At 51.8% G+C, this 24,132-nt stretch overlaps 1 protein-coding gene across 2 annotated transcripts in view; it reads right to left on the bottom strand.

Moving 5' to 3' along the window:
- RUNX1 (RUNX family transcription factor 1) overlaps positions 1 to 24,132 on the bottom strand; it is a 106,259-nt gene that overhangs the window by 9,254 nt on the left and 72,873 nt on the right. For both annotated transcript variants that reach the window (XM_049629259.1, XM_049629258.1), the window contains one exon: positions 1,926 to 2,087. In XM_049629259.1, the coding sequence (XP_049485216.1) occupies positions 1,926 to 2,087 (162 nt within the window). The remainder of the gene's footprint in view (positions 1 to 1,925; positions 2,088 to 24,132) is intronic.

The following is a 24,132-nucleotide window of genomic DNA, read 5'->3' as shown; positions in this document are numbered from 1 at the left end:
CCGGCCCTCCCTCCAAGACAGTCTTGGGCGCTGAAATGGGACGCGGGTTTTGCGTACTTCACACCCTCATGCCTTAAGACGTCCTTCCTTACTCCTTCGGTAACTGAAGTCCTGGTTATTCAGAAGTGTAACAGCGACACGGGACTTGGGGGGGCACGTTACTCATGCCTTAAAAAAAAAAAAAAAGCCACCCTCCCATCTGAACCCTGCTCAGTTAGAGCAGCTGTCTCCTAGGGCTCTAGAAGGTGCGGATCTTGGGTGCTGACCAAGTCAAAAGTCTTATGTAATAAACTCCAAGGGACCCACAGCAGGCACATTTCCAAGGAAAACAGTAATCGTTTCAGATGCAGAGAGCCGAGCAGCGCCACTGAGAAGAATCAATAAAAGTTGACAAGGGCCTTTGGAATCAAACCAGTCCTGAGGGAACAGAACTTCTAAAACAACAAGCTGAGCGGACGTCATAATTCCTAGGCTACTTCCTCAACTCCTCAGCCCCCAGCAGGTGCCCTGAAAATACTGGCATGAAGAGTCAAAAATAATGTGGGAAGTGGGCACCCAGGTTGGAGCTCCCATTTCACTACAGTGCCCGAGGATACCCGAAGGCGGTGGCTCTCAGCTAAGGGGGCAGTTTGGGACCTCTGGCTATTTGGCAACGTCTGGAGACATCCTTGGTTGTCCTGATGGGGGGTGGGGGGTGGGGGACGGCTGTATCTAGAGGCCAGAGATGCTGCTAAAGACCCTACAGTGCACGGGACAGCCCTCCACGACCAAGAATTCTCTGGCCCCAGTTGTCAGTGGTGCTGCAGTGGAGAAGCTCTGGGAAGAAGCCAAAGCGTGTGGTGAAATCTCGAGTACTCACGACTGTCGGGAAAACACAGTGCGTTTTCCCAGACAGTTTAAAATGGCGGACAAGAGGCCTTGGCCCCTTTGCCTGCCCCCTGATCTACTCTAATCGGGTCTCAAGGGCTGAAAAGCCAAAACCACCGCCCGCTTCCCAACACGCGTGAAGTGCGCTTGCGGGCTTCACAAGGCTGAAGTTCTCGGACCTGTTTTCACAGTCTGGCCCAGCTCCAATTCCAAAGCTCCAAACAGGGAGTTTCTTCCTTTGCTTTTAACAAAGGAATTTTTCTCTCACTCCGATTTCCCTGCCCACGAGCAAAGGTGAGTGCCAAGCCCAAAGGTCTCATAGGTTACATGACTAATATTTAATGAGCTCGTATTAACAACAATTATGCTAACCACGACACCCAAGCTTTCCATTCTGCTCCTCTAGTCTGGTGCGAACATCCCTTCATTCGAAATATCTCACGTGGGGGCGCCTGGGTGGCTCAGTCGGTTCAGCCTTCGGCTCAGGTCATGATCTTGTGGTCTGTGAGTTCGAGCCCCCGCGTCAGGCTCTATACTGACAGCTTGGAGCCCGGAGCCTGGAGCCTGCTTCGGCTTCTGTGTCTCCCTCTCTCTGTCCCTCCCCTGCTCACACACTCTCTCTCTCTCTCTCTGGCTCTCAAAAATGAATACATGTTAAAAAAAAAAAAGAAATCTCTCACGTGGGGTATAGCACGGGTACCCCAGTGTTGTTCACATGGCCTCTGAAAGCTGGCCACCACCAGATGGACAGTTCCATCAGAGTTCTAGAAGCTGATTACTTTGACCTTGTGTATTATTAACCCTTCAGCTGCTGCCTTTGTCTGCCAAATGGAGCAAGCCCAAAATGCCCACAGAATCCGCTTCTGCCTTCGCATTCATAATCCCGGTCTCAAGGTGCCAGGGAAAATCCGTGCACGGGTATAGGACTTAGACAACCTTGTCTTTAAAGCACATTTTACTCGCCCCCTCCCAAATGACTGCCAGCCCCTTCAGGCATCTCCAGTCTCTCGAACCTTCCACTCTAGCTCGACTTCAAAGAGTGTGTTCGAGCAGCTTACTTGAGAGTCGACTGGAAATCTCTGCGGAGAGGGTTGTCATGCCGCTGGCCCGTCCAGGCGAGATGGGTGTTGCTGGGTGTACGGAAGGCGAGGCGATTGATCCCAGGTACTGGTAGGACTGGTCATAGGACCACGGTGGGGACGGCTGGATCTGCCTTGTGTCTGCAGAGGATTGGAGAGGTCAGTCATACGTCAGGTGGGGTGGGATTGAAGAAAAGAAACCTTTTAATAAAAAGCTAGTCACCTTTGTTTGTCATGCGTCCTGTGGCCTGTTGACCGGTTTGTATTAAGTCCAAGTATTTGCTTTTGTTCGAGAATCTCCCCCCTCCTCCCAAAGTTACTGAATTATTGTTTGTGTGAAATATAGTTTATTCTCGAAGATTTCCCCCGGATGTCTGTTCCTTCCAAAGGTTTCGCCTGATCACGCTCATAACGACGGGAGAGGTTGAAGATGCTTTCCAGGTAGGTGTTCCCACCCACCTGTTGAACTACCACATGTACTGGCCGCCCAGCTTTACCGCGAGTTACAATTCTCATCCTCCGAAACATTTTATCAACTCGTGATCATCTATCCATCTGTAGTCAGTAAGCAAAAAAGAACATAGAGCTTTGATTTTTTTTTTTTTTTTTTGGACCTTTGGCAAAAATACTCCAAGGGCTTTTAAATGTCCTCCGTTTACGTGAATTCTCTCCCAAGGATGACAGAAAAGAAGGTCTGGCTGGGAAGCTGGTGATGGGGCCTGGGGACTAGTTCACAAGCCCAGCAGTAGTGAGCTAGCCCTACCAACCCAGACCAACAGGTACCAACCCAGACCGACAGCTGTCCTGCATGTTTTCAAGACCTCCAGTTTGCCGTGTTTAAAGGGCAGAATGTTGAGCAAATATTTTATAGATGGCCAATAAATGAGGCCTGGGATAGAGAAGAGACAAAACTCTGACTTCAGAAGATTTAGGTAAAAAAGACTTTGTAAATTTGACTCCAGCATTCACAGGAGTCTTAGTTTCAAAAGCATCACACTGTTTGCAGATGAAATGGAGGGGAAAAAAAAGGAACAAACCCTCTATTCTTAGGCAACACGTGTAAGCAAATTTAAATGGAACGCTGGCCTGCCAGAGATAGCTTTCCATTTTTTTTTTTTTTTTTTTTTAGGGCTAAACATTGATTTTCTCTTTGTGTCCCACCTTCTCTGTGGACCACACCAGTCCCCAGGGTCCTCATAGCCTGGGCTGCATGAAGCCGGGAGTCAATCTAGAAAGAGCAGTGTTCTTCAGGAAAATACCAGTTGCAAGCTGTGTATGTGCCAGGACATAAAGAAGTGAGTTATTCCTACTCGTTATTCAAACGTCCAGTTCTACTTCCAACGGGGAATTTGCATTTCCAACAGTTTAAGTTTGCTGTTTTTGTTGATCTGTTGGAAGCCATCAAAGCAGGGGTTTGGAGACCCAGGTCTCCTCCCCCACCTTCCTGCCTGCCCCTTCCCCTTTCCCTCACGTGGATCCATTTCTTTCTTTCCTGTAAAATAGCTCAATTTTGGGGGGCACCCGGGTGACTCAGTCGGTTGAGCGTTCCAGCTCTTGATTTCAGCTCAGGTCATGATCCCCGGGTTGTGGGTTCGAGCCCCGCTTTGGGCTCCGTGCTGAGCAGGGAGTCTGTTTGGGATTCTCTCTCTCCCTCCCTCTGCCCCTCTCCCCCACTCGCGTGCACGCGCACTCTCTCTCTCTCTCTCTCTCTCTCCAAAAAATAATAAAATAACTCAATTCTTTAAGTTTGAAAACTGGGGAAATATTTTAACTTAGAATCTCTGAAATCTAATATTAAAGAAGGGCCCTCATGTCATTCTGAATTTGGGGGAAGTTGAGCAGAGGGCAAGGAGTAAGAGAGCTGGTCCATTCTAAACTCGGTGGAAATGAATGTTCAACTACAGCCAAAGATCCTACAATCTTATAGACAACAGTGTTTCCAATAATTGTAAGCAAATAGCAACAGCGGGTTGTTCTGTATCCCCCTGTTAACTGCAAGCGTTTCCTTCCAAGTGAAGAATAAAGTGTAGACTCAGATATTTTTGTAAGGCATGCATATGTCTTAGATATACACATTTGCTGCGGGAATATATAGTGCTCAAATATTTTAATCATTTAAGAAACAAAAGAGGTTTTATAATTGTCATAAAGCCCTCCGGGGTGTGAATTGCGGTTCAGTAATTCATGCCTTGCTGTGTAGACAGCCCAGCTTCCCCTAACCCCGTGTCTAAAACCACAGTAAGCATAAAGTATTAGGCCATGATTCATGCTCTGTCATGTTTTACTGTAGTGAAAAAGTTGTGCTAGGCTTTTCTAAACTCATAATTAAACCGTGCAAACGTTGCATAATGTTTCACAGCCTTTTAAAAATATGCTTTGGTAAAATGATCTTTATGATTAAAGTCCAAGTTCTTTGATTGTTTTTTTTTTTTTTTTTCTAACCCAGGGTTTTAGATTCAACATTCTTACTCCACACACAACGTAGCTTTCCAATGTGGAGGAGGGATAACACTAAAAACCCAAAGGACCCCCGTCCGATCACTTTCCATTCATATGACCGTAGTGAATTGGGTTTGGGTTCATTGCCAGCGATGGGCCAGAAGGTGGTGATGGCGAGCTGCTCGTGCCAGGTTTTTGGGTGTTTTCTAATTCTACAGGTATTATTAATAAACATCCAAAAGCAAAAAGCAGAACAGAACACTAGGGCCAACGATATGGTATATGCTGAGTTTACCGCTCAGTTACCATTCTTGCTCTGATGGGGCCGACGTGAACACAAGAAAGCAGGCAGAGAAATGGCAGTGCGGTGGGCCAGCCCTGGAAGACAGGATATGATCTCCAAGCCCCTTCCAACAGTAACAGCGCAGGATTCTAATTCAAACAGGTCCTACACAGTGTTTCTCTGCTTCACTTGTATGCTAATCAGACTTAGGAAGGAATCAGGTGGAAGCGTGGGGTGAAGAATGGTGCTCTTAATAATAAAGGCAGCCATTCTGGGACGAGGAAGTAGGCCGGGAAAAGACCACAGGCCAAGGAAGAGAACCACTGTCAGTCATTCTCCAGAAAGTAGGGCGACTTGTTCTTGAAGGGAGGGCCTCCGATAAGTCACGCCATCGAAAAGGACAGAAGTTTTGTTTTGTTTTGAAATTTTAGCGTGTGCCCCGCATGTGCTAACTTAGCTAGTAGTAGCCTGATGAATAAGACCAAGGTGGCCCCTGCCCCACTGGAACTTCTAGGCTGGTATCAGTGAAGATCCTGAGAGCAGATGATGCTTGGGAAGGTTTCTTGCTATTGCATGAATCGTCATGTCGAGAGTTTTTTTTCGTGTTTTCATTCACACTGATTGGTTCGTCCATTCATTCATCCATTTCATAGGCTAATGAAATTATTCACATCCTCATTCGTTCATGTTGCCCATGAGGATTTTCGCTTTGCTAGGGTCACTGTTTGGGGGACTCAGTAGTGAGTGGACTGTAGTCCTCGCCTTTAGGGAACGACAGCTAGTGAGGGACCTGTGTCCAGGCGAACTGATGGATGGTCTGTCTAATCTGGGCTTGCACACAGCTGTTCCCAGGTCAGAGCTACCCTGATGGTGTCATTATACACTTCTGTTCCGCCTCAGAGGAACAGGCTAGGGAAAGTGTCTAATTGAAGTCCTAGAATAGATTTCAGCCCGAATTCTGCCTGTACCCTGGGCAGGTCATTTCTTTTCCCTGCTACGTAGTCTTCCCACTTCAAAAAGTCGTGGCGAAGGGTAAGTGAGGTAAGCTATATATAAAGCAAGTAACCCAGTTTGGGGCCATATGAAATGTCCAATTAAGTCTGAGTAAGTTTTATGATTATATTATGAAAAAGGAAAATAGGGGCGCCTGGGTGGCTCAGTCGGTTAAGCCTCCGACTTCGGCTGAGGTCATGTGAGTTTGAGCCCCATGTTGGGTTCTGTGCTCCCCTCTCTCTCTGCCCCTCCCCTGCTCACGCTCTCTCTCTCTCTCAAAAATAAATAAACATTAAAAAAAAAAAAAAGGGAGGGCCGCCTGGGTGGCTCGGTCGGTCAAGCCTCTGACTCTTGGTTTGGGCTCAGGTCATGATATTGTGGTTCATGAGATCGAGCCCCGTGGCAGGCTCTGCGCTGGCAGCGAGGAGCTTGCTTGGGATTCTTTCTCTTCTCTCTCTGCCCCTCCCCTGCTTGAGCTCTCGCTCTCTGTCCCCCCTTTCTCAAAGAGAAACATTTAAAAAAAAAATTTGAAAAAGGGGAAGTGAATCCATGCTAAGGGATTCATCTGATACATATTGGTAAGGCCATGCGCACCTGCTCTAGAGCGAGGCTCAGGTAATACCGTGCTGTTCACTGATAACAGGGCTTGCCAGCTGGTCTCCAGCACCAGAGAGGAACTGGGCTTAGACGATTAAGTGGTAAACGGCAAGAAAACCGGATATTTGAGGTAAGGGTAGCGGAGGCAAGGATCCACTCTTAATCAGTTCATGTTGCCACTAAGAAAACTACCGGAGGGGCGCCTGGGTGCCTCAGTCCGTTAAGCGTCCAACTCTCGGTTTTGGCTCGGGTCATGATTTGACGGTTCGTGGGTTCGAGCCCCGCATCAGGCTCTGCACTCTCAGATCCCTGAACTCCCAATCCCTGCTTGGGATTCTCTCTCTCTCTCTCTCTCTCCCTCTCCCTCTGTCTCTCCGCCCCTCCCCTGCTCGCACGCGCTCGCTCGCTCTCTGTTTCTCTCAAAACAAATAAATACACTTAAAAAAAAAAAAAACTACTGGATTAGGAAATTTAAATTTGAGCCTTTCTCTCTCCTATGTTTTTCAGGGTACATAATGTTTTGATGCAGCTGCTTGCTCTACTGAGGCCATCTTGTGATGGGTTATTTTCAGCTTTTGAGCATCATCCCTTCCGTTTGGAATGAGGCCAGAGAAGGGGGATGTTGGGGATCGGACGGGGCAGAAGCAAGAGCTCAGAGAGCTCCGAGGCATACGCCACTCAGTAAGAAAGCAGAGCGCTGTCGCCTTTTGGTGCAGTCACATCAAGAAGTCGCCAGAGTGAGAAGTGACCCTATCAAATAATTGCTGTCAAGGTGTTCTGCTTCCTGCTGCACCTCTGAAACGTAAAGAGCGTCGGGGGCCACCAGTCCCATCCCTACAAGAAAAAAAGCTGAACAGACCGATAATCCATGACTTTTCTTAGTCTATTAGAGAATTGAGACTATAGGGCAAACCGCCAGCCGGAGGTCCTGAGGGGCACGCGACTGTAGAAATTCGCACTGAGGGTCTGCGTGCCAGGAACAGAAGCTGCTGGGGCCACAAACTGGTAGGAACATTTACATGGTAATTTTGATAAATTGTTGGAGACTGAGTATAGGCACCTGTGAGAATAAGAAACCTCTGGGGGCTGTAGTCTCATGTGTGTGTGTGTGTGTGCACGTGCACGTGTGTGCATGTGCATGCGTGGGGGGGCAGGGATATTCTCATGAAGTTGGCCTCACAAACTCTTCCAGGTTTTCATGGGATCCAGTATAATAACAGTGGGTCACAGCTTAAAGACACCATTTATGGAAGCGTTCTTAGGGAAGTCCAAAGACAAAAAGGGAGACAAGGACATTGGAGGAATATGAATCCTCTGGCATCGACAGCTTCAGTAAACATTATACGCAGCCCAACTACTAGCTAGATGCACATAAAATCTCACACTGAAGACCTGTTTACCTCCATTCCCATGACCCTGATACATCAGGCCCAGCTTTCAAATTAGACATAACAGGGCATATGCCAAAAGGTAAGAGAAGCAGTCTGAAGAGATACAGTTGGCATCAGAACCAGACTCAGATATGACATAGAACTTGGGAATTCCCAGACGGGGGATTTAATTATGATTAATATGTTAAGGGCTCTACTGGAAAAAGGAGACCGCATACAAGAACAGGTGGGTGATGTCCTACGGAGATGGAAACTCTCAGATACAGAAGGAAATTCTGGAAATTAAAAACATTGTAACAGAGGTGGGAAATGCCTTTGACAGGTTCATCAATAGACTGGACATGGCTGAGGGAAGAATCAACAAGCTTTAAAATATGTTAGAAACTTCCCAACCTAAAAGGTGTAAAGAGAGAAAAGAAAGAAAAACCAATGCAAACAAACAGAAAAAACCCAAACAGAACATCCATGAACTCTGGGACAATTTCAGAAGGTCTGACATATGGAGAGTGGAAATACCAGAAGGAAAACAAAGAGAAAACAGTGGAAGAAATAATTGAATTATTAATGGCCAATTTTTCTTTTTCTTTTTTTTTTTAATTTATTTTTAATGTTTATTTTTCAGAGAGAGAGACAGAGCTGGGGGAGTGGGGGAGGGGCACAGAGAGAGGGAGACACAGGATCCGAAGCAGGTTCCAGGCTCCAAGCTGTCAGCACAGAGCCTGACAACGGGGCTCGAACCAACGAACCACAGGATCGTGACCTGAGCCGAAATCAGACACTTAATTGATTGAGTCACCCAGGTGCCCCATAATGGCCAATAATTTTTCAAAATTAATGACGGACATCAAACCATAGATCTGAGAAGCTCAGAGAACACCAAGGAAGAGAAATACCAAACAATCTACAGAAACACCTTACTTAGAGAGCAAGAAGGATAAGAATTACTTCCAAGTTCTCTTCGGAAGCCATACAAGCAAAAAGAGAGTGTAGCAAATATTTAAAAAGTGTGAAGAAAAAAACCCCCAGAAAACCACCAGCCTAGAATTCTATACTCCACAAAATTATACCTCGACAGCGAAGGAGAAATAGACATTTTCTGACATGCAAAAACTGAGGTAACTTATCCAGCACAACAGCCATGCAAGAAATGTTACAAGAAGCTCTTAGAGGAAAAGGAAAGTGTAGGTCAGAAACTTAAATTGACACAGAGCAAGGAAGAGCTTCAGGGAAAGGATAAATGAAGGTAAAATAAAGTCTTACTTTTCCTGTTCTTAGTTGATCCAAAAGATAACTGTCTGAAATGACGTTAGTGATATTAGATGTTAGAGGGAATACATATTGGATGGTCACAGCAGATGGACAAAGGATATGAGTGGCAGTAATGACAGAGTGGAAGGAATGCTGTAGTGTTATTTAATGGTGACTTCGATTCATTATACATGTGGTTTGCAAACTCTAGGGCAAACACTAAAAACGGTAAAAAAAAATTTTTTTTTTAAGTTTATTTTTGAGAAAGAGACAGCATGAGTGGGGCGAGGGGCGGAGAGAGGGAGAGAGAGAGAATCCTAAGTAGGCTCCGTGCTCTCAGCACAGAGCCCGATGCGGGGCTTGAACTCACAAAATCATGAGATCGTGACCTGAGCCAAAACCGAGAGTCGGACGCTTAACTGACTGAGCCACCCAGACGCCCCTAAAAACACTTTTTTTAAAAGGTGCAATTGATAGGCTAAGAGAGGATATAAAATGGAGTCATAGAAAGTGCTCCGTTAAGACCAGAGAAGGCAGAAAAAGAGGAGAAAAAGAGAACAGGTAAATAAATATAAAACAGGTATAAGCCTGGTACGTATGAATCCAACCAAATCAATAATCACTTTAAATATGAGTGTTCTAAACGCACCCAGTTAAAAGACAGGAACTGTCAGAGTGAATTAATAACAAGGCCCAACTATATGTTGTCGACAAGGAACCTACTTGAAATGTAAAGACTCGGGTTAAAAGTAAAGAGATGCACAGACGCCATGCTGACACTAGGCCAAAGAAAGGCAGGGTAGCTCTAATAATTTTACACAAAACTGGCTTCAGGAGAAGGAAAAATTTCAGGGATAAAGAGGGGAAATACGTGACGATGAATGAGTCCGATCTCTAAGAAGATGTAACCATCCTTAATGTGTGTGCACCTAACAACAGAGTGTCAAAAACCATAAGGCAAAAAGTGACTTTGAACTACAAGAGACAATAGAAAAATACTCTTCTAGCAATGGATCCATCAAGCAGGCAGAAAATTAAGGCACGTTTGACCTGAACAGTACCACCAACAAGCTTCATGCAGTGAACATTTATAGAAGATGCCATTTAACAACAGCAAAAGACACTTTCTTCTCAACCTCACAGGGAACATTCACCCAGAAAGACCACATTCTGGGCCATAAAACACCCTTAACAGATTTACAAGAGCAGAAATCATGCACAGTGTATTCTCAGACCACATGGATTTAAAGCTAAAACGACAACGTTGACAACGGAAAGTTAGCTGGAAGAAGTATTTGGAGCTTCGACAACACACCTCTAAATAACCCACGGGGTAACGACGAAAGTCTCCAGAGAAATTAAAATGCACTTTGAATTAGATGAAAATCCAGCTGATCACAATTTGTGGGATGCAGCGAAAGCAGTGCTCCGAGGGAAATTTATAGCATCGAACGCATATATTAGAAAAGAAGAAAGATCCAGAATCGATGATCTGAGCTTCCACCTTAGGAAAGTAGAGGAAAAAGAGCACACTAAAGCGATAGCAAGCAGAAGGAAAGAAATAACAAAAATGAGGGCGGAAATCGATGAAATCGAAAGCGGCAAAGAAAATCAACAAAACCAAAGGCTGTTCTTTGAAAAGGTTAAGATGGCCCACTTTGTCCTCGGTCCTCAGACCCCCGCCAGGCCACCCAGGAGAGCCTGGCCAGAGACCCCTCTTGGTTCTGCTCTGACCAGCCACCTCTGGGGTCTTTAACGCCCACCCTCCAAACCCGGATTCCCAGCAGCGCCCCTGAGGCGAGGGCGTCTTTTCTCAGCCCGGGGCCAGGAGGTCGCCAGCTCTGGCGGCTGGTATAGTTAGAGGGCCCTTCCTTCGGCCATCCAGCTGATATCTTTAAAAGTTGCGACCTTTTGGTAACCTTTTAGAGCCATTTAAAAACAGAGACCAGACAGTTATGTATGTCATGGGGCCCCAGCATCTATTTTTAAAAGGGCCAAACCTGCTTGGTGAACATACAAACCCTTGGGGCTGTCCTGTTTTTTTTCCCTAGAGGACTTTTTTTTCTTTTCTTTCTTTCTCTCTCTTTTTTTTTTTTTTTTTTTTTTTGCCTTCTTTCTATTTGGAAGACGGCAAGGTGGTTCCCAGGGTGCTCTTCAGATTCACCTCAGTCATGGGGAGCTGGTGTAATGCCCTCTTGGATGCCTCCAAACGCACAACAGGATATGACTCAGGGCTCAGAGATGTGAGTCAGTTTCCAGGGTGATGTGTCAGGGCGGGACCGGTGGTGGCTTGCGTTTCCTTCTCTGGGACCCTTGGGAAGGAAGATCGGGGCTCCCCTGCAAACAAAAGGCTGCCCCCCCCACCCCCCAGACACCCCGCACCTCCCTTCAGAACCCTGTGCTACCGGGGTTCGTGGCCCCTGGCGTTGGGTGGTTCTCTGTCCTGAAAGAGGCATTTCCCCGAAGTCCCACTGTCTTCCAGCTGTGTCCTCCCGTCTACGAGGCCTGCAGTCAATGCCACACAGCCCAAGAGGGCAGGCGGGCCGTCACCTAGAAGTGCGCCCAGGTAGCTGACCCTGGAGTGGCGACTTGTTGCTATCAGCGAAACCCCAAGATGATGTGAGTCAGCTCCCACCAGCTCTGGATCCTGGAAAAAGCGAGGTTGTGAAATAGCTCTGGTATTTGCCAACCGTTGTCTCTGCCGGCTACAGACATCTTGGTTAGTCATGTACAGCTAAGATGCCTTCATTGTTCCAGCAATTACTCCGGAGGGAGGCATCCAGCACCAAGCCTGGGCAGAGACCTGCCCGGGGATGCTGCGTTTTAAAGGCCTTCGGGGTTTTGAGGGGTCCCGTCCGGATCGGGGGGTGGGGGGGAAGGGAGGAGGGCGCGGCAGAAGGGAAGGAGGGAGCCGGAGCCCCGTGGCCACGTCTCCACCGTTCACAGCCTCCGGGACCCATGTTCCGAGCCCCGCGACGGTGGGGAGGCTCCGGGGCTCAGCGGTCAAGGCCACCGGGGCCGGGGTGCTGGGAATCCAGGAGGCCGGCTCTTTGCAGCAGAGCCACCCCCAGCCCCTCTCCTTCCAAACCTCCGTTTCCTCATCTCTAAACTTGGGGGCAGCCGGCCTCACCTGTCTCACAGGTGTGAGCGTTAATTAATGTTTGTGGAGCCGCTTTGAGAGGCACAGATGAAAGGCGTTCTATAAACGCAAAGTGCCGGTCCTCATTAGAGTTGCCAGACGCTTCCCAGGGGAAACAGCTCAGCCCTCGCCACGAGGCCTCTCCTCTCAACGTCTGGAGAAAGGCTCTGGACTCCGGCACGGTTGTCTCCGAGGAAGGGTTTGGGGGGGGGGGGGCGAGTCACCGGCTCCTAGAAAAGATGGCCGTGTGGATGCACACCTGCTCTTCCCCGCCCACACTGTGTCCCCAAGGCAGAGAGAGAGAGAGAGAGAGAGTAGCCTTCGGTTCACACGAGGTTGGAGCCGGGGGGGAGGGGGGATCACGGTTTCGAGGGGACAGAAGGCACCTTCTAGTCCTCCTCTGTCCTCCCCCGCAGACGGATTACGTCCCCGTACTGTGTTAAGCAAACGTCCCCTGCAGACACCTCTCCCGGAAAGATTCTCTGCATCTCGGCCCCTGAACACACTTGCCAGGTCCGAACCCATTCTGCAGGTGGGCTGGGTGAACTTCTGTAAGGCCAGCCCATCTGCCGTGTTCAGATGAGTCCACGGCCGCCCTGTTATTTTCCCTCCATTCTTCCATTTCCCTCTCCTCCAACAAAAATCTCAAAACACGGAGGCTAAGGATGGCTTTCGGTTCCCATCCACTCACTCTCTAGCCCCTTTGCCCTCCTTGTGGCTCCTGGAAAAGGAAGAGCCAGAAATTCCGCGTCAGCAGCTGGGAGATCTCAGGCAGCCTCTAACTTGCGCTCGAGCCCCGGACATAGAACGAGGACCCTCACTCACAGGGGTCAAATGACAGACACCTCGAAGTGGGAGGCTACAAGCGGGAGAGACACAGCATCACCTGGCAGAGCCCAGAGCTAAAGAAACGGACCCTTTTGAGGGAACATTCCATGGGGCTGGCGCATGCTCTAAAGAGGACCGTACAGGTTTGAGCTTCGTTGGTCCGTGGCACAGGGCGGGAGGCTGTCGAAGCCAAGCCACGATCCAGACTGTCGATGGGAGGCCAGGTGCCGATGAGGGGGAGCCCATAGGACTTGCCAGAGGGACATCAGTGGTCTGACCAAGCAGATTCAGGAAGAGCCGACCCTTGAGCAGATCCTATTAAGTGAGGTGGCCAAGCTTCGCTAGGGTCCTTGTGATGCCTCAGGGTGGTGGCAGGCAAGGAAGAAGAAAAGGAGTGATGCTAGGTCTGGGGCCGCGGGGGCTGCAGGGCCACCGGCCCCTCCCCCGTGAGTTGTCAGTATTGGAGAGCGCGCTCTGGAGCCCAGCTCAGAACGAGATGTGGCACTCAACGGCTAGCGGTCCTGTCATTCTGCGGCCTGGCTTCCTCGGAGACCACTCCATCCAGCTCTGCGGCCCCCGGCCCTCCATTGTCAGCATGCCGCCCTCCAGCCGACAGCTGGCCTCCGACACATCTCTGGTGGGGGACACAGAGGCAGCACGGGGCAGAGATACCTGGAGGCCGCCCTCGCCACCAGCCCGGTGGTGGCTTTCCCGCGGTGCGTGCTCCGGGCTGCAACCCTAGATTTCACCTCAGCGCTCGTGTGGTTTTGTAGAACGTTATGACTGTTGGGCAGATTTTAGAGGGGCTGAAGCCGTTCAGGCAGCCTCTGTGTCTTCTCCCATGTAACACAGGCCCTGCTGCGTCCTTACTGGAATTTTAGGCCGGACACTTCTGGTTTTACGCAGCAAACTCTGAAGCATTGGCATTCTAATAAAATCAGGAGTCCTAGGGGCGCCTGGGTGGCTCAGTCGGTTAAGCGGTCGACTTCGGCTCAGGTCATGATCTCGCGGTTTGTGAGTTCGAGCCCCCCCACATCGGGCTCTGTGCTGACAGCTCGGAGCCTGGAGCCTGCTTCGGATTCTGTGTCTCCCTCTCTCTGACCCTCCCCCGTTCATGCTCTGTCTCTCTCTGTCTCAAAAATAAATAAACGTTAAAGTCAGGAGTCCTATAGATGGGGAAGCAAGAACGCGACACAATATGATCTAGAGAGTGCTGGCAGGGGGCGGAATGGAGGCTTGATGAGCCTTCCGTCTGTGTGGCCTCCAAACGTTTCCAGGATTTGGGACCCGCGGCCTGGGGCTGTCCCTCAGGGAGTCGAGAGGGCCTGAGGAAGAGCATAGCAAGGGTGTCTGGGAGCCTGAGAGATTAGGGCTGAGCCCGGACTCACCCTTCACTCACCGTGTGCTCGGGCAAGTGACTTAATCCCTTGGAGACTCAGTTTCCCCAGCCATGAGGTGCAAAGTCCCCTCGAGCCCCCTCCCCGGGGAAGACGCGGTTTCACGGTGAGCCCGTGCGAGGCTCCAGCAGGCTGCACACGGCAGGTTACTGAGAGGAAACAGAAGCCCTTTCTCCTGCCGAGCACCAGCCGCCTTCACGGGGAGCACCGTGCCACCTCCCGCCACCCCGCCCTGCCGGCCGCGGCACCGAAATCCAAAAGCCGAGCTTGGCCAAGGGAAGGCGCATTGTGCTTTCACCTCCCGAGGTGGGACTCCCGTTGAGGGGCGGCAGCTCTTTGCTAAAGAGCTCCCATTCCGTGCTCCCAGCCTGAAGCAGAGAAGAGTAAGTTTCCCAGGCTGAAGGGCCTGGCCTCCTTCCATAAACTGCTGGCTCGGTGTCTGCTTCAGCCTTCTTCTGTTTTCCTCGCGCTCGCTCCTGTCTGTGCCGTCCCGCCGTGACTTTTCTTCCCCTACCTGCACCCCGTGCTTCTTGTTTTCCTTTCCCACCCGTCACGCCCGGCTCCGGGAATTCCCAGCCGGGAGGCCAGCGCCCTGGGAGAGCCACCCCTCGGCCCCTCTAGCACCTGCCTCCCAGCAGGTGTGGGGCAATTCCCGGCCATCCCTTGGCCTCCAGTGCTCTGAATGGACATAACCATGAACTTCTCCCTCTTGAAGGGCACTGCCAATTCCACTGGGCCTCGGACCCTTCAATTCTCCCACTCTGCTGTGTCGGAAATAACGGCAGGCCAAGCGCACAGATTCTCTTCACGTAAGAGGGGCATTCCTTCCCCCCCGCCCCACCCCCGGCCACCCTTACCGGAGACACAAGACATCCATGATTCACGGATCGCCTGTCTTCCGCTGGTGGTCTCAGAGACACGGCAGGATAGAGCTCAGCATCATCTTTCATTCCTAAAGCGCAACATGCTCCTGACCCCACCAGCTCTGGCTTATTTTTCACAGACCTGTTTTTGGAGTGTTCGCTGCACTTCTTAAGTTCAAGGCTTCTCCATTCATAAAAAATCCGCCCCCCCCCACCCCCCCACAAATGGCCCTCTAATGCTGCTCTTTGTTTTTCGGCAATTGCTAAAGTATTGGGCTATTTGCCATCAGAGCGACAGAGTGAAGAAGAACAACCCCAAACAGTTTCCTTAAAACGAACAGGTTCCCCCGCTAGTTTCTATTTTTTTTCTAAAGTTCGCTTATTTTGAGACAAAGACAGCGCAAGTGGGGGAGGGGCAGAGGGAGAGAGAGAGAGAGAGAGAGAGAGAGAGATCGAGAGAGGGAGAGAGAGAATCTCAAGCAGGCTCCGTGCTGTCACCGCAGAGCCCGACGCTGGGCTCGATCCCACAAACCGTGAGATCACGATCTGAGCCGAAATCAAGAGTTGGATGCTCAACCGACTGAGCCACCCGGCCGCCCCGTCCCATGCTGGTTTCGAGTTCTTCAGAATAACTGGGTTCCTTTGGCTTGTGAGCCAGGGGGACTTGCTATCAATTTCCCCTGCGGTAGCGGGCAGCCCCCTCTTTGGTCTGATGCCTCCGCCGCAGCCCTCTCCCCAACCTGGGCACGAGCTCCGTGCAAGAGGAACTGGTTCACTTAAGTCTGGAGCGGCTCCGCACCCCCCAAAGGACTGACCTTCACGTGAACTAATTGGGACTGCAACAGATTAGTAACAGGTTGTGGAGGTGCGCTTCTGCTGCATAAAGGAGACCTTTGAAGATAAGAGCCGTGTGCTTTCACAAGCTCATCCCTGGTGCTCTGAACAAAGGACACAAACTAATAAAGTCAGATTCATCTAGGGGCAATCTACACTCGCAGAGGAATATCACCCCAAACGGATTCAGAAAGGCAAATGGAAATCTGCCGGAATTCTTTTAAACTCCCAACACAGATCTCGATTTAAAAAATGACACACACACACAAAAACTCTTGGTAATAAGCAGACCTCTGATGATCTAAAGATCCACAGTTTCATTTATTGACTTAGAGAAAGTAAATGGCATTTCAAATACAACCTTCATACTTTAATAGATGAGGTCACCCTGAGAAAGATGATACTGAGCCCGGCGGTGGGAAACCTCCCTCCAGAGAACGGCTTTGATTTACAAGGTCAAGGAAAGCTTTCTCGGAGAAGCAATAGGTTTTTCAGTGACTTGGGACTAACATGGAAGAATTTAGAAAAAAAAAAAAGTAGAGTTTGAGACAGCAGACTAGGAAACTCTTGCTCAACAAAAGGGATGACCTGCGGCGAGCAGGAGTGAAGAGTCAAAACTGATTTGCTATCAACTACAGACCCCTGAGATCCGCCCCCTCGTTGCAGGCATCGAGGTCCTGTGTGGACGGCGAGATCTTTGTGAGTTTCCCAGACTGGCCTCAACAGGGGCTGTTTCTCCTCCAGGGGACATCGGGCAGTGTCTGCAGATATTTCTGGGCGTCACAACTGGGGTGAGGGGTGCTACTGGCGCCTAGAGGGTGGGGGGGCCAGGGGTACTGCTACACATCCTGCAAGGCACAGCATGCCCCTCCCCCACGGCAGAGACAGATCCGGACCCACGTGTCAATGGCGCCTTAGGAAAACCCAGCCCGGGGTAGGCACGCACCCCAGGCACAGCACAGATGAAACCGAGGGGTGTGAGGAGATAAGGGGTGTGGTGGGAACCTTCCGGAGCCCTTGTGGGAACCAGGGTCGCCGGAGGCCATTTGTCTGCCTGCGCGGCATCAGCAGTCACGCCGTGCCCAGGGAGAATTCTGTCTCCACGCCAGGATCTGGGACGACTCTTTCTCACAGTCTCGTGGCCCAGCATCCAGACTCGGAGCTGGCACGCCGTGTCCTGGGTGAGACGCAGGTGTAAACGACCAACGAGATCACTCCCGAGCTGACCGTCGGCTTTGCCACCTGGGAAGGGACAGGCTACTGCTTGCCTTTCCCAAGCTTCCCGGGCATGAGTCACATGGAACTAGATAATGATGCAAATCACTGTCAACATTTCTAAGGTTTCATTCCAACGTCTCATGGAATGATAGTGCGGAAAGCAACCTCAGAGCCTTTCTGAGCCAGCCCCGTTTCAGAGAACACTGAAGCACAGACAGGTAAAGTGGCTCTCTCTGTTCTCCAGGGCAGGCCGGTGACAGGGCAGGGACAGACCTTCTGGCTCTTTGTAGAGTGCTGGTTTTTACTATGCGATCATTGAAGCCATTACTGCTCCCCTGGTCTAGTTACCATATGCTAAACACACACAAAAAAAACCTAGTCTGGACTTCAAAAGGAAGGAAGGAAGGAAGGAAGGAAAGAAGGAAGGAAGGAAGGAAGGAAGGGGCTGGATGTAATTGCTGAGCACAGAGCCCAGTGGACACAAGGGAGGGGATACCTTTTCCTGCTTACACGTCTGGGATTCTGAGCTCTGCGGGGCTGACTGGGAAGTCCTTACACCATTTCTGTCTCCTTTCTACCCCGAAACGAAGCCCAAACACCCCCGAATCTCAAACGAAAGTCGGTGTCTATGGCCATGAATTCATGAGCGACCCAAGTCAAAATCAGGGAGGGAAGGTATCACTTCCCCCCGTGGCCCCTGTGTTTTGGGGTGTTCGTGGGGAGGAGGCAGGCTTCCAGAAACCAGGAGGTGACAGCAAGGATCCCACCCTCGCCCTGGTTCCGCCTTTCCTTCTAATGGCCTTAAACCGCCAAGTGACTGCAACGCGCCGATTTTAAACCCTTTTATGGAAAGCGCCATACCCTTTCCTGCTCACATCACTTAAAATAATGAGCTAGCCGCACTTGTATTAGTCTGTCTTTCAAGTGGATTAAATTCACGGTCTCGTTCTCCTCCAGTCTCGCAGGCTTTGGCCTGGCTGTCTGAACCTCCAGATTAGACCAAGGAGCACACGCCAGACAGCAATGAAACGCAATTACCTAGGCAAACTTTTGAAGGATTCGAGCCCTGGGGCACAGGCTGTTTACGAAAGACTAAAAGCACCGTTTGTACTGAGCAGGACCAATTGCCTGCGTCTTTTTGAGTTCTGGATCCTGCCTGCCGCTGGACTCCAGGCAGGATTTCTAGGGGCCAGATAACATCAGGCTTCTGTCCGCACCTCTGCACCTCAGGGTCTCTGCTCTGTTTTTCAACAAGAAAATGCAAGTACCAACAAAAACCTATTCTAACATCTCCTTTTGTGTTCACGGACTCTCTCTCATTGGTTTATTATTATTATTATTATTTTTTTTTTTTTTCGTATTGTGTACCACCCTGAAAAAAGGGCAGCAAGAAATCATCCTATAGCCACTTGGCTCTGTAACGTCTTTGGAGACGAACAACCTTTCCCACAAACAGGAGCTTCCCGTCTTTGGGGGGGGGAGAAAAAAAAAAAAGAACAAAACAGCAAACCAGTCTCAACGACACGTCCAAAGTACTTTCCCCTTGACTGGGACAAAAGAGGCTTTCGGAGGAATTGAGGGAAGAGGAGGTGAAGAAAGCGAAAGGGAGGTTGACGGAGAAGGGTGACAAATGGCCTGCCCCCCGCTGGCCCACATTCTGTTATTTTTGCAGATAGGCCGGCGGGCCCGCACACACCAGCTGAAGCCCGTGATTCAATGGCACAAGGCGGGATGGGAGGAGGGGGCTACTTGGCTTTTCTCATCCACCTCAGGCACAGAATGAAGCCACTGGGCACGGAGGGGGTGGCTGTTTCAGTGCTGGGGGACCTGAGGCCCTGAGGCCCGTCGATGGGTCAGTCGGTGGGGGAGAAAAGAGGCTTGGTTCGAGGTGGCCAGGGTGGAGGGCCACCAAGGTCAGGAGTGAACTCGGAAGTATGGGCTCGGAAAGTGCCAGAACCAGGAAGAATCAGGAATGCTTTGAGGGAAGGAGGCGACCCCTGGACGCACCTGAACATGGGGGCTGGGGCAGAAGGCAGGTGTCTGGGAGACAGCAGGGACACAAGAGCGGCTGGCCTGGCGGGGGGTGGGGAGGCAGCAGAAGGAGAGGGCAGCTCACCAGCTTCAGAGAGCAGGGAGCTGTAGAAGGTATGGGGTCACGGGGTCAAGGAGCACAGACACTTCCCACCTTCTTCCTTGTAGCAAAAGGGAAAGGGGTGGGCTTGTTGGCACCTGGGCGGGACCACCTGGGCTCCCTCCCTCAGGCCCCCAGCCGGGCCCTGGGAGGCCGAGGAAGAGTCCATCACCGAACCAAGAAGCAAGGCTCCACCCTAGCACTGGTGCTTTGGGAGGAAGGAAATCATTCCGGGAAGAACATTTTAGAATTGAGAGTAAAACCGGTTACTAACCCGTTTTGACCTGCTGTCCCCAGAGCTGGCACAATCTTCCTCAGGGACTGCCGCTCACCCCTTACCCTGGGGATCTGGGCTGGGGCCGCGGGGGTCTGGAGGAGGAGGAGAGACGCTTCCTTCCTGCCTGCCTGCCGGCCTGCAACTGTGAGGCGAGCCTGTCGCTCTCGGCACCGTGACTGGAGATGAGGGCGACAGGATGCAGGTGTTCAGGGCTGCGGGGATGCTTGGGAAGCATCTCATCAGTCGGTTTTGATGATCTCAAAGCACAGAGGGAACTCTCGGGTGCTCGTTCCCGGGAGCCCATGACAGCCGGGGCGGCGGCAACGGGTACCCCACCGGGTAACAGTGGAGGGCAAGGCATGGAGATTTGGTGGAGTGCCAGGCCCTGATGGATGGGACCAGGAGTAGAGAAGCGGGGCCGGGTGCATCATCGGAGGGCAGGAAGATGTCCTGGAGGAGATGGGGCAGGCCAGGCTCCCTGAAGGAAGGCAGGACAGGGGAGACGGGGGGGGGGGGGGGGGTTGTTGAGAGGCCAGAGGAGGGGGCAGGTGAAGGCAGCAGATCGCAGCGACCTCAGTGCTCCAGCCCTCTCCCCGCTCGCTGGGTGCACGTTCGGTCACCTCAGAGCACGGATGGCTCAGGAGGGGAGTGGAAATCTTATGGCCCAGAGCAAGGCACGGCAGGAGAAGGAGCTAAGAAACCAGTGGGTGAAGTGATCTCAGTAGGAGCATCTGTGTCGGGTCCCCCTTGGCCATCAGAGGGCTTGAAAGGCCACATCTACTTCCTCGGCCACCATCCCCCGCAGGCGATGCGTTTCAGACAGAGGGGCCTCAAGGAGGAGGCTGTGCCCACTCTGGCCTCCCCGGAGGCCATGGTCTTAGCAGTGACGCCCCCTCCCACGGCACAGGGTCCTCACGTGTGTTGTCACTCAAGGTCACATACAAGGGGTTCGAACCCAGGCAGGAGGCAGCCGGAAGTTCGCCAGGTTTTCTGTCACTCGTTGCCGCTTCCCAGGCCTCACTCTGCTTGCTGCCTCTGAAAGAGTCCTGGGGGGAAGCTGGCCGACGTGCATAAGGAGAGACCGGGGATGGCTGAGTTCAAAGGGATGCGCTCTAGGAAAAACGGATGGGCCCACTTCGTCCCCAAGGTCTCAGGTCTCAGATAAAACAAGCAGCGTGCACATTTTCCTGCTGTGCCTCTGAGGCTGAAGCTAGCGCCTGAGTCGTTTTTCGGAGGTGAAAGGACGGGGCCCTGACCGTCTCTGGTGGGAGGACGAGCAGAACGGAGTGACCACTGGCACCCAGATGCCTCCCTGCTCAAGTCCGAGCCTTGCGAATCGAGAAGGAAGCGGAGAGATTCACTGAGCTACTCCAGCCCCCAAAGACGGGACAGTTGCACGAGAGGGGTCACTGGGTGCTGGCGTGGGGCCTACGGTGGGGTCTGGCAAGAAAGGGTTGCTTTCTTTAACTCCCGGAAACTCTTCTCTTGACTTTCATCCCACATTGTGCGGTCCTATGCAAAGCAAGTCATTTCAGGGTGGCTTTGACCGAATAATGATCACTCACGGCCATCAGCCTTGAGGGCCGCTGACCTGGGCCCAGAAGAGGTCCTGCCCAGTCGCTGCCTCGGGTCAGGGTCTCTGGAGAGCAGGATTTGCAAAGGGTCCACAGACGTTTAAGAGCTGGTGGCCCACTGGCATTCTAACAAGGGACAGGAGGGACAGGAGGGACACAACTTGCCAGTTCATCAGTGAGTAACACAGAGCTGGGGAAGACTTCCCCTCTGCCTACTGCCCCAGTCACTGAAACGTCAGCAATAGAAGGGAAAAACAAGAAGAGAAAATCCTTCCTGCACAGACCCCTTCGCGTGGAAAAAGCTCAGATTTCAGCTACCCGCCCCCATGCCCCCCACCCCCACCCCCGCTTCTCCACGGTGTTGTTCAACCCCCTCGATGACTGGGAATTTATTCTCCAACGGGCCTCAAGCTCCCTGTTTTGCAGTAGGAAATTCTCCTTCATAAGAGGGCTACTGTTGGTATTGTTTGTTTGTTTTTAATTTCCAAAAATAAGGAAAAGTTTATAAAATGGGGGGGGGGAGGTGGGCAGGGAAGAGGGGGAAGGAGAGGGCAAGGGAGGCAGCTGACCCCAGCATTTCCCAGTCTCGCCTTGGCTTCTCCCCAGCCCCAAGGTTCCCCCCCCCCCCCCCCTCTGTTCTGAACGTGAAAAATAAGCAGCCTGAGCCGCCTTGACTGGAGATGTGTCTAACAAGGCCCTCATTGTCTCAGACAGGTGTGAGATTGGACTTGATCTGAGGCCAACACCTCCAGTCCCGGAGCCAGCTCCGTGAGCTGAAAACATGCACCAGCCCTCCAGTAATACCACTGCAGCCAGCCAGAGTCTCAACAATTTAAGGCTTAACACACACAACATAAATCAGTGAAGGATGGACCAGCCGACCGGCAGCTTCTTGGGCGGATGCCTGCAGACTGTCTGCAGATCAGACCCTGCCTGTTTGGGTTATTTGAGACCATTTTTTTTTTTTTTTTTTTTATAATATAAAGAAGAGAAACTGGGTGGAGCAGTGCACAGGCACACTGGTGTTTGCCCTATCTTGTTCCAACAGCCCTCTTTCACATAAGTGCTGTTTTGCAGGGACTTCTTGGGAAGCTTCACTTTGCTGTGTCCTAATACGAGAATGTGTCCCAGCTGGGGAGGATGGGCGGGAAAGCTGGGCACGTGAGTATAGCAGCTGGCTGTGTGATCTCCGGCAAGTCGCTTAACCTCTCTGGGCTTCCAGTGTCTCCCCTATTGAATGAGGCGGGGCGGGGCGGGGGGGGGGGTGCTGGCCATCTCATTCTCGTCCGGCTTTCTAGGATTCACTCATTTCCGCGGTCAGAAGTTCAAAGTCACTGTAAGCACTGCCCAAACCAGGGGACATCGTTCCCCTGGCTGGGAAAACTTCCGACACCACCGAATGCTATGTTTCCGAATGGCTCTGTTCTTCTGAGCAACAAAAGGGGCCATTTCCCAGCATTTCCTTTATCGCCCCCTCTTCTGGTCTGTTCTTTAGAAACCTGTGGTTCTCGGACCAGCCCTGAGAATCTCCAGTGCGAGGCCTGGAGCTTAAGCAACCCCCCCACCCACCCCGCCCAGGGCTATGGTCATAACTCGTCAAGAGTCAGGCGCTGTGGGAGGCGAAGCCGGGAGGGCCGGTCCACGTGCTTAGTCAGTGCGGGGCCTCAAGTCCCTGCTTCTCTTGATTAACCCTTAACTAAGGTGCACATAGGAGAGGTGACCACCAATGCAAGGGAGCCCGGAAGCCACCCTCGATTCAGCGCCTCTGAACACTTGGTATCTGCCCACGGGATTCCTGTGAAGGCCCTGGGTGGCTCTGGTCTTGCCGTCCGTGACCCTGACTCTGAAATCACGGCGGTGGTCAATCGCAGGGACGCCTGTGTCTGGCCCTAGCTCCCTCGTCCGCGCGGCCTAGATGCAGAAGTTGGCAGCGGTGTCCTGAACTGGGACACGGGACTGTCACTGAGCACCCGTCCCCAGCACCCCCCCAAGCCCCGGCTTTGCCGAGTTCCCACAGCTGTGGCTGCCCGGCCCCGCCCCCAAACCCTCGCACACCTGTCTGCAGGCCTCCTCTTGGCCCGCCAGCCCAAGCCGCCAGCAGGCTTTCAAGGCCCGGGCCTGTGGGCGGAATCGGCCCAGGGAGGTATTTACTTAAAATCACACAGGAAGGTGAAACTAGGTTCAAAGAAATCCTTTTGTAGATGGTTCGTTAAAAATGCCAAAGAGGCTGACCATTCACATTCTCTGAATGTGTCCGATTCATGCAAGTAAGGGACGGGTCGGGGTTCATCTGCGGCTGCTGCCCACGTGGGCCCTGTGGTCACAGAGTGTCCCGTCAGCCCTTCTGCAGCTGTCTGCTGTCCCCCAGGGAGCTGGGCTGGGGGGCGCTCTGTGGGGCTGAGAAGGACACAGGGTGGCCTGGAGACGGGTATCCTAGCCTTGCCTTTTCGCAGAACCCCTACGCAAGTGTGGAATTGAGCATTTTGCAAACGGAGACACAAAGAAGCACAGGATACGGGACCCGACCGCGCGGCCCATCGTCTCGTTGAGGAGGCCGCACACTTCTAGAAAAGGGCCGCGGAAGGCAGAGCAGGATTATGTGTCCTAACGAGGGTTCCATACCCTATATTCCGTGGCCACCTCCGAGGCGGGCCGGACCAACGGGATGAGCACCGGACCAGGAGTCCCAAGACTTGGAGTTCAGGTCGGCCTCCGACTAGGACAATCCCTGTGATTCCCTGGGCCTCGGGTGTCTCATGAGTAAAATAAAGGGCACGGAGCAAAGAAGAATAAGGTCCCTTTCAGCTACAACAGTTTGCCATTCCCACTTGACCTTGTGGAGCAGCAGTTATGGGCTCTCCTGTTGGGAGTCCACCCAAGGAAACGGGACAGGACTCGAAGACCCTACTGAAACCACCACAGACAGGGCTCCTGTCCTCCTGCGGAACAAGGAGACACAAGGTGAGTGTCACAG

Source organism: Panthera uncia, chromosome C2 (genome assembly GCF_023721935.1).
Source record: "Panthera uncia isolate 11264 chromosome C2, Puncia_PCG_1.0, whole genome shotgun sequence".
Taxonomy (NCBI): Eukaryota; Metazoa; Chordata; class Mammalia; order Carnivora; family Felidae; genus Panthera; species Panthera uncia.
The sequence above is the reverse complement of the archived record's forward strand: the minus strand, read 5'-3'. Positions and strand labels throughout refer to the sequence as shown.